This window comes from Vicia villosa, linkage group LG6 (assembly GCF_029867415.1).
Source record: "Vicia villosa cultivar HV-30 ecotype Madison, WI linkage group LG6, Vvil1.0, whole genome shotgun sequence".
NCBI lineage: Eukaryota > Viridiplantae > Streptophyta > Magnoliopsida > Fabales > Fabaceae > Vicia > Vicia villosa.
In genome coordinates this window covers 141,159,924-141,171,392 of record NC_081185.1, presented here as the reverse complement: position 1 = coordinate 141,171,392, position 11,469 = coordinate 141,159,924, and the positions used below count along the sequence as shown (strand labels likewise).

The window sequence follows — 11,469 nt, the reverse complement described above, 5'->3', positions numbered from 1 at the left end:
AGCTGGTGGAAACGGTGTATGAAAGTTCATTCTCACTTCACGTGATGACGGACTTTGAATACTGGGATATTGTGGAGGCAAGGGGGATCCCAAACTGTGGAACCAGGTATCAAATTTCTTCCAATCGACAATCACTTTCCATATACAATTGGTCAAACTGAACCCGTTGTGTTGTATTGGCAGTGACAGCTCTGCACTATGGGTGGTAGAGTGGATGAACATGCAGAACAACTTCACAAGCAACACTCTTGGTGTGGTATGATTATATGGCAATTCTGATGTGTTGTGTTTACAATAAATTATCACCATTTAACCCCAAAAATAATCTTTGTTAACTATTTCACATTTCACTTCCAGATGAATGAGATTGTCACAAGGATGGCCGTAACTATGCGTTTGCTTATGGGAAACCATAACGACTGCAACAACGAGCTCATTCGGAAGTCGAAGGAATACTGGAAAGTTATGACAACCGCGACTTAGACAATGAGAATGTGCGGTGGCCATTTGTTTGGATATTTGGATGGCTGCATGGACCATGTTTTGTTGATTGAAACTACTACTATGATTGTCTGTAATATATTTTTAGGATAATTTGCTTGCTGCTTTATGCAGTTTTGTGTAATTTGGACCGCCCTTTGCTGCTTTCTGTTGCTTACATTGTTATGTGCTAGTTGTTGTGTCCTTGGGTGTGGATATATTGATGATGGCAAATAACAACAACGCATTATGTGAAGTAATTGGCAGTGGATTGAACTGTAGGCTGCAGCGAATGCTGTTGAAGGAGCGGTTTGAATGGTTGCACCTAAGGCTTCTGTGCTTGCACCAAAGCATTTGATTAGAGGAAAGTGATGATATAATAGTAGCTGCCACTGAAACTATGTTGATGCACCTGATATTGGAAAATAGAAATGTAACATGAAGAATATTTAAATTATGTTGATGCACCTTTAATTGTTATGTTCCATTGAATTGAAAAATTATGCTATTTATTTTTGCATTTTCATATTGCACCAAAGGTACCAAAGTTTTGAAATAGTACAGGTAAGCAATCCTATTTATTTGTACTGCTTTAGAAATTTTGGTGCTGTTCTATTTTAATTTAATTTGGCTGGTTTCATAATCAAAATTGTGCATTGTATTTTTATCACAAATAATACAGTATGAATTTACTCTATCTAAGTAATATTTAGAACATTGTTGATTAATTTATGAAATATATTATGTTGAATTAGGGAAATTACAATACAACAATAGATGAATTTCAATGTGCTTTAGGATAAAATTACAGCAATTCACTTCTTCAGTTACATCAACTTCCAGCCTTGGATATATTAAAACTAACAAGACACAATGTCTGTTACAATAAGCATACCAAATGCCTATTACAAAACAAATCCCACATTTGCAACACAGCACCCAAAATTACAAAATCAGTATAACTGCCAATTATATTATCCAATACAATAAACTACGAATACCACCTCTTACTTCACCACATTCCCATTCTTAACCCATTCTTAACAGAAACAGACACCTTCCTTGCCAAACAAGCAGCATAACATCATTTTGGCATTGCTTCATCACTTCACTGAATTTCAAACTGAAAATCCATAGTCATTACTTAACCTTATAGATGCTGATTGTAAAGAACTATCTGCAGGAGGCTCTCCATCTGCTCCAAGAGTAGGGCAGCATCTTCTGTTGTGACCAGCTGCACCGCATATCCCACACGTCTGTGTCCGCCTGGGTCTCTCTGATGTACCAACAGTACCTGGTCCACAACCCTTGCTTCTTGAACATGAAGGGTTAAGTATATTCACCAACTCCTCTTCAACATGTATGTTATCTGGAACATCTTCATTGTTGTACTTCGATTTAAGCCTACAAAGTTCATTAGTCAGATATTCTAAATATTTTTTGTAATCATCAACATCCATATATGACAAGTCAGCGACCTCCTTACTAAGATTCACCAAAGTAGCGTGTCTAGCAACCAAATGTGAATCCCAGTAGTGGGAACCATCTTCATAACTTCCACTAATAGACTCCTTCGCATATAATGACCAACGATTCAGCACAAGATTCTCAGGAAATTCTACAATATTAAGATAAACCATCACAGCAACAATGTGCTCACAAGGAATCCCAATGGATTCCATTCTAAGACACGAGCATCTGAAATCGTTATTCGATGGACAGTGGGAAACACGCCATCCATGCCCTTCGTCTCTGTATTTTGTCACCGCATAAATGGTAACTGATGCCATATCTTGAATATCTAATACAGATGTTAAGGTTACCTTTTTCATAACAGATCGTACCATTTCAAATATCTCTTTTGTCCAGTGCTTTGATGCTGACCTCTCAAGCGCCCTAAGATTGGTATGCAACACTGCCTGTCCATATTGGGATTCAAAATCAGCTTGAACCTCTCTAAATCGAAAATATGCCACACACCTATGAAACTGCTTAACAAAATCAGTCATATTCATCCTCGAGTGTACAAACTGTCCCATATGACTATGAAATGCTTCGCACCGCGATGTCGTTCTTATTCCTGCAAAGAAATTTCCCCTAATATGAGTTGTTGCCCACATCTTCCTTTTCTGGTACAATTCATTGATCCAATTATTATCTTCTAACCCAAACCTATCTAACATTTCATTCCACAGACTCTCAAATTTCCAAACATCGTGATCACCAAGCATTAATTTTTTGAAAACAGGGATGAAATTGGGATTGCTAATGTTGGAAATTGCATTTCGTAGGAGATGCCATGCACATAACCTGTGGTAACTGTTGGGAAAGACTTTCCTGATTGCATTTCTCATAGCAACATCACCGTCCGTTATTACAGATAAAGGTGTCTTACCTTTCATTGCAACCAAAAACTGCTCCAGCAACCATACATATGTCCCTTCAACCTCATTTGAAACTATGGCAGTAGCAAATATAATCGTCTGGTTATGGTGATTAACACCAGAAAAAACAACAAATGGGCACCTGTACTTATTTTTCTTGTAGGTAGCATCAAAAGCAAGCACATCACCAAACAGTTCATAATTCTTTTGACTCTCACCGTCGCTCCAAAATAGGTTTTGCAACGTTCCATCCGCACCCACCGTGTGTGCAACAAGCATCAATGGATCTATTACACGAAGATCAATAAGATACCTGACAGCACCTTTAGCATCAGAAGACATCTCTTTCCTTTGTCTTGCAATTTGATTATGTACATCCTTCTTCAAAAATCCTACCTTATCATACCCCCCGGCAGCATTAGCGAATGAACCAATCATTTGAGTTACTTTGATTCCGGCATTCCCAAAATTCTTAATTTGCATCTTATCTGACTTACTAAGCTTCCTATTACCTGCCAACAGCCTGCAGTGCTTCTCCTTTAACATTGCATGATTGTGCTCAAAGGTAAAAACTGTGACATACCAACGGTGTGAAATTATATCAATATGAACCCGAAATTTTGCTTCACATCCACACCGGGTTTCGTGCCTCGGACCACGTTTGCGATTATCTACTTTGTTTTGCCTAAATCCTGCAAGGTTACAAAGAAATGTTTGTTGAGTAACATCTCCACTCTTTTTTTTAATAACTTGACCTTTACGGACTGCAAAACCGTTCATCTTTGCAAACCAACAGTACCATGTGTAAGCTATTTCCAGACTTCCAAATTGCAGCTTCGAAACATCATCACATTGCAAGTTAAACATGTCCATATTTGCAATGTCGTCAAACTCGTCAACAACAAATGATTCGTCTGGAAGTTGATCTGAAGATATCGATTCATTCAATCTGTCCGAACCCCATTCCGATCCTTCCCCAGAAATTCCACCGCCGTTTGAATCTGTATTCCAATATTCGTGTCCACTAACATAACCGGAACCTATCTCGTCATCATAATCATCACCATCTAATTCGCCATCATCATCTCCATCTTCATCATCGTATTCACATCCGTAAAATTCATTATCTTCTTCCGCATCTTCATCATAGTATTCAACTTCTTCAAACTCAGAATCTTCATCAACAACTCTGTTGTCATATTCAACATTATCCAAGCATCCATCACTAACAAAATCCAGTTCACCGTCATCGTTAACACGACCATTCTCATGAAAAATCCCATCGTGTGCTTCCTAAAAAAATATAAATAACTAAATAGTAAATCAACCATCAATTAGGGTTACAACCACAAGATAAGATTGTTTGAAAATTGACTTACAGAGTTAACTTGCATTACTCCATGGCCAATAACGTCACCACCATCCATCTTTAACTCAATATCTGTTACTTTTACTAAGCACAAAAACTTGCTTCAGACACAAATCGTTAATGGAAGAGGATCGAAAATGGAAGAAATGAAGAAGAAATCAGAAGGGAGCGCAAAAGAAGAAATCAGAAGGGAGCACAAAAAGAAGAAATCAGAAGGGAGCACAAAAGAAAATGAAGAAGAAAATGGTTTCAGAAAAATAAAACGCAGAAGAGTAATGGCTGCAGAAAAAGAAATGAAGAAGGACAATGGAAGAAGGACACAGTGGAAGAAGGACGGCGAAGAAAGGTGTGTTGTACGTTTGCAAAAGGTGTAAGGGATGGTGGTGATATGGTGTGTGTTAGTGAAGTGAGTGACCATTAGGGACAGCTAATCTAACGGCTCTTGTTCATTTGAAAAAAAAAAAAAGGAAAAAATGGTCTCTCACGGTGAGAGACCTATCCACCTTGCGCACCTTAGACGGCGCCATCTCCAATGGTGTAACTCATTTTTGGGTTCTTTATGGGTCCCACTAGCCACATCATCTTAAAATAATTTTTATAATTTTTATTTTAATTGTATAATTCTAAAAAGTTATTATTGGGCCCACAACTTTACCTCATAAACTAATTTGATTGGGTACCACAATTTTTTCATAGTTGCATTACAATGTAATGGTACTATGATGTGGCATGTCTAGGTGGAGAACTCAAAAGAAAATACCACCATTGAAGATGCTCTTAGGGAAAAAGCTTTATAGCTTACTCCCATCGATTTATAAGAAAAAACAAATACACAATTTTTTTCTATCACTGTACAAATTATAAGAAAAAATTATAACTTTATGTTTATTTAATATTTTAATTCAAAAGTCATTTTTTCTAAAATAAAATTAAATATAAATTCATTTTTTCAATAAACAGCAACGGAGTACAATTATTTTTACATCTCCAAGAGTCTTCAAGGAATAGTTGGAGAAGAAAGTTTAGTGTAAATTTAAGATAATATTTTAGTGTTGTGTGTGAATATGATTGAACAATGTAATTAAAATCGGACTGGACATCAAGTTGATTAGAAAAGGAAAAAGAAAATTAAATCATGCATTATTTTGAAACGGTTAGGGTTCTAGTTCTCTGTCTAACCTGTTGAACCGGTCGGTCCAATTTTAATTACCGTGTGATTGACAATACAATAGATAATAGAATTTAAGAGAGATCACACAACAAGATTTATACTATTTCACTCAAGTGTATGTTTCAGACCTTGCAATCTAGGAGATTTATTTACTTTTGCTTTAAAAAAATTCTTCTATGCACCTTTTCAACTATGTATTTTCTTAATCTCGTCAGACTTACACCACTAATTAAAATAGCTTCAGTAAGCTTACAAGAAATTAACAAGTTTTGTTATCTTCAAAACATCAAAAAAGATTTTTCGTTAACACTCACTACAAAAAATATGTTCCCAGCCACGTGAAGTTGTGAAGTGGTTAAAACGTGGCTAGAAATTGGTGGTTGCGACGTGGTTACCACGTCACTACACCTTTTATAAATAAAATATTGAAGATAACGTAAAAATGGATGGAGTCAGAGATATTTTTTTTAAAAAAAATATATTTGCGACGTGGTCATAACGTCGCTGGATTTACATTAATTTAAAAAATATTAAAAACCCTAACAACTTGATGGAGGGATTTCTGAAAATTTGAAAATTTTGGTTGTGTCATGGTATACACGTCGCAACGCTTTACAGGGAATATTCGCTGACCTTGAATTGACTTGGTCTGACTTGACTCAGTAAAAGCAGTTAATGCAGCAGCCGTTGGAACTGTTGCGATATGCTTTACACGTCGCAACTAGCGACATGTTCCACACGTGGCAAACTTCTATCCGTTGGAGAAGTTGCGACGTAATTTTCACTTCATTGGGTTGCGTCATGAAAATCACATCGGTATGGCCCATTAAATACTACCCAACGCACTGATCTAGTAAACTCACTCTTCCTCTTTCTTCCTTCCTCATTCTTTCTCCCCCTTCTCTTCCACTACCACCAAGAGATCTCTTCTCCTTCTTCTCTTCTTCCACCACCAACAGATTTTCAGTTCTTCTTCCTCACACAATATTAATCAAAAGGTAATATTTAATTGTTTTATTTTTATTCAATTTTCATTTACAAAATAATCTCTAATATTTAATATTTATTTTGTAGTAGTCTACTAAGCTTGAAGATTTCAAGCATTGTTTGTGTATTTGAGAGTTTATTTGAAAGCTTCATAGAGGTAAGTTTTCAATTTTAACAGTATAATTTCTAATTAATGTATGTGCTTATTTAAGATTTTTGTTTATTGTTGATTGTTGTTGGTATATTATTGATTTATGTTGTTTAGATTTTATATATATTAAAACAAATTTTATAATATATGTATATGTATATATATTATATATTAAAACAGATTATATTTTTTATTTTCAAATCTATATTATTATTTATTAAAAAACAGAATATATTTTATTTAGTAAAACAAAATATATTTTTAAATATATAATATTTAGTAAAATAGAATCTATAAACATAATATATAATATATTATTTTATTTTTATTAAAAATAGAATTTAGTTTTAAATATATAATATTTATTAAAAATAGAATCTATTAAAAACATAATTTATAAAATTGAATCTATTAAAAACAGAGTTTATAAAATAAAATCTGTTATATATATGTTTTTTTAATTATATTATAATAAAACAGAAGATAAAAAAATAGAATGCATAGTATGTATTATATGTTATATTTTTATTATATGTTTTTTTAATTAAAAAATAATAGTTATGTATTAATTTTTTTTTATTAAATATGTATTTAAAACAAACACATAATATTATTATATGTATTATTTGTAATATTTGTATTTAAAAAATATTTTATTATTTGTAGCATATAATGTATATATAGACTAATAATGTAGATTAGTTAAATAAAGACTAATTAAAAAAATTATTAGTATATAATGTATTATTTGAGCATTTGTTAAATATTATAATTTTTTTATTATATTAGAATAAAATATAACTTTAAAAAATAGAATATATAGTATGTATTATATGTTAGATTTTTATTATATGTTTTTTTTAAATAGAAAATAATAGTTATGTATTAAAAATATTTTATTAAATATGTATTTAAAACAAACACATAATATTATTATATGTATTATTTGTAGTATTTGTATTTTAAAAGCATTTTATTATTTCTAGCATGTATTAGTATATAATATAGACTAATTAAATTTAGACTAGTTAAAAAAGTTATTAATATATAATGTATTATTTGAGTATATATTAAATAGTTAAAAATTTACTCATATGAAATTGTATGATTGTACAAATGTGCAGTATAAAATATTATTTGTACAATCGTAGTTGGATGTACGATAGATTGGAACTAGGAAGACGTGCACTTAAACCCAAATTTATAGAAGGAGTTGATGGGTTTATCACGTGGGCATTTGCTCAGGAATGTTGTCGAAGTGAAGAGGGGGTCAGATGTCCTTGCCTTAAATGTGAATGTAGACATATAATTAGTGATCCAGAGGAAGTAACACGTCATTTGCATAGAAGGGGTTTCATTAAAAATTATTGGGTTTGGACGTCTAATGGTGAAAAACTGCCGATGAACGTACCTGAGACTAGCAATACGCATGCTTCAAGTAGTAGACCGACTATGGAATATGAGGAAAACTTTAATTTGATCGGTGACATGGTTGAGGATGCTTTTGGTGTGAACGTGACATATGATCAACTTGAAGATTTTGATGGACAAGAGTTGCCGAATGAGGAAGCACGGAGATTTTATCAATTGTTAAATGAGATGAGTATACCGTTGTTTAAGGGGTCGTCAGACTCAAAGTTATCAATGTGTGTGCGATTATTGGCTGCAAAGGAATATTGGAATATTCTTGATCAGTGTTTGGAATTCTTCATAAAAATGATGTTGGACTCGACTGCTACGAAAGACAACTTGCCTACAACTTTTTATGATGTAAAGAAGTTGGTGTCGAAGTTGAGTTTAAGTGTAAGAAAAATCGATTGGTGCATTAATGGTTCCATGTTGTTCTATGACAATGAGTTTGGTACTAATGATGGATTGTTGGAGGTATGTAAGTTCTGTAATTGTCCAAGATATCAAGTTCAAAGTAAAACCGTTAACCGTAAGAAAACACATGTAACAGTGAAGTCCATGTTTTATCTTCCGATTATACCTAGGTTAAAAAAATGTTTGCTTCAATGCATAGTGAAAGTCAGATGACATGGCATCATACAAATCAAATAAGTTCAGGCACTATGCGACATTCATCTGATGGCGAGGCTTGGAAGCACTTTGATCAGATACATCCTGATTTTGCTGCAAAACCTAGAAATGTGAGACTTGGATTATGCTCTGATGGATTTACTCCATATGTCCAAGCGTCGGGAAGTGCGTATTCTTGTTGGCCAGTTATTGTAACCCCTTACAACCTCTCTCCCGAGATGTGCATGACAAAACCGTACATGTTTTTGACCTGTATCATTCCAGGATCGTCAAGTCCAAAAGCCGGAATTGATGTGTACTTACATCCTTTAGTTAATGATTTGAAAAGGTTGTGGATTGGAGAATGCACCTATGATATATCTCGTAAACAAAACTTTACTTTGCGAGCTTCCTTGATGTGGACCACTAATGACTTTCCAACATATGGTATGTTGTCTGGTTGGGGTACGCCTGGCAAAATAGGTTGTCCGCATTGCATGAGACACACTAAGGCGTTTATGTTGGATAAAGGGAGGAAGAGCTCATGGTTTGACTGTCACCGCAGATTCCTACCAAGAAATCATACTTATAGAAGAAACAAGACAAATTTCAAAAAAGACGAAGTGGTAACAGATCTTCCTCCACCTCGATTGTCACCAGGTGCTGTATGGGACCAAGTTTGTGACCTATCAAAAATCACAGATACTGGTAAAGCATGTAGAATTCCAAGATACGGGGTCATACACAATTGAACAAAAAGAAGTATATTTTGGGACCTAGGATATTGGAAAGATAATTTGTTGCGCCATAATCTTGATGTTATGCATATTGAGAAGAATTTTTTTGATAATATATTTAGCATAGTGATATATGTTAAAGACAAAACAAAAGATATTGAGAAAGCTAGACAGGACATGGAAATTTGGTGTAATCGAAAAGAGTTAGAGTTGAAGCCTCAACCGAATGGAAAATTATTAAAACCCAAGGCTAGTTACAATCTAACTTTAGAAGAAGCTAAAGCGGTTTGTGGATGATTAAAAGAATTAAGGATGCCTGACGAGTATTCTTCAAATTTAGCAAGGTGTGCCGATGCTAACACCGGGAGGTTGCATGGTATGAAAAGTCATGATTACCACATATTTATGGAACAATTGCTACCAATTGCGTTCGATTCTCTACCCAAACATGTGCTTAATCCACTAATTGAAATTAGTCAATTTTTTAGAGATATTTGTGCGTCAACTTTAAGAGTGAATGACATCATTAAGTTGGACCAAAATATTCTAATCTTTCTCTGTAAGTTTGAACAAATATTTCCACCTGGTTTTTTTGACTCCATGGAACATCTACCTGCGCATCTTTCATATGAAGCTTATCTTGGAGGACCTGTTCATTATAGGTGGATGTATCCATTTGAAAGGTTCATGGGTGATTCTAAGCAATCAGTGAAAAATAAAGCTAGAGTTGAAGGATCAATATGTTCACATTACTTGCACCGAGAAACATCACATTTTTGCAGTCACTATTTCAACAACTTCAGGTTAACTCCAAGAATCATAAGGAATCATGTAAATATTAACGAAAGAAGTCAATTCACCTTATCAATCTTTGGGCTTTCAGGTCGTCCATCTCGAAAGAAAAGTGTTCATTGGTTGACCCAACAAGAAATGCAATCCGCACATGTTCATGTCTTGATCAACTGCGTTGAAGTTAAACCATATCTTGAGCAAGTATTGATAAGTGCAAATTGTATCTGTTTTTGTGTATAAGTTTTGTTGCACTTATCTATTCTTTTTGACAATATCGTTTGAATAAACTTCGTTTTGTTGTAAATACGTTTACTTTACAGATTATTGTATTTTATTGTAATTGTGTACCGTTTGATAGCTTTAATGTCTTTTTGTATGTATTCTTGCATGTTTGGAGTCTCGAGTAATAAAGTGTCGAAGACACGGCTCCAAATGCGCGTTTTGAAGAAATAAAGAGCCAAAGTTCTGTCAAACTCGCTAAGCGCAAATTCTAGCGCGCTATGGCCCTTTTTGTGTTCCTCGGGTAGTAACTTTTGCTTCGCAAGCTCGCTTAGCCAGCTTTTTCTCGCTTAGCCAGATCAATTTTTGTCGTTTAGTGTAAAATATCTATAAATAATGTACGAATTACTGGAAGCTCGCTTAGCGAGATCTGTGTGGCTTAGCGAGGTCTGTGAGTTCAGAATTATATATATGTTGTAAAATCAGATTTTGTTAGGTTTTATCATCTCTTCTTTGACAAATTGAGCTCTGATCCTTTCTTGATGGTTTAGAGGTTTAGGAAACACCATTAGGCGCTACATCATGTGGATTGGCTATGGATTTGTCTCGATTGCCTTGATACGGTGAGAGTTTCTGGTTCATCTCCTTTCTTCCCTATGTTTCATTCCAATGGTGGGTTTTGTATGTATATTTCTACTCTTATTGTATGTACATTTGTTGATCTTGGGATCGTTTTTATATATTTGCTTTACAAATCATCATTGTTGTTGTTCTTGATCTTTTTGCTTAAATGCTCTGGATTTGTGTTGTTTTAGAAATAGACATCATAGATCTTGATTAGGAATGATAGCTGTTAGTTTCTAGATTTTAGAAATGGATTTAGGGCTAATAACCGTAATGGGTATCAAATTTAATGCCTTGGTGTTGTTTATGTCGGTTGAGACATCGCTGATGTGAATAGTACGGTTGAGCTTTCGTCGGTGTTTCAGACATGGACGCTGATGTGGCGTCTCGATTGATGCCTGGTGATTTTGATGCGTATTATGAGTGTGTTGCGATAAGATCTTCAGGTTTAAGTATTCGACGGGTAGAACGAAATGCAATTCCATAACTATTTCTCTTAGACTATTAAGATTGTTTATTTGTTTTTATTTACTTTT

General features: G+C 34.2%; 1 protein-coding gene across 1 annotated transcript; it reads right to left on the bottom strand.

The window, feature by feature from the left end:
- Positions 1 to 1,598: 1,598 nt before the first annotated feature.
- On the bottom strand, positions 1,599 to 4,291 carry LOC131614821 (protein FAR1-RELATED SEQUENCE 5-like). Its single transcript, XM_058886370.1, has 2 exons — positions 4,244 to 4,291; positions 1,599 to 4,157 (listed from the first exon to the last, which is right to left on the bottom strand). The coding sequence occupies exons 1-2, from the start codon at positions 4,289 to 4,291 to the stop codon at positions 1,599 to 1,601; spliced, it is 2,607 nt and encodes an 868-aa protein (XP_058742353.1).
- Between the last annotated feature and the right edge of the window lie 7,178 nt (positions 4,292 to 11,469).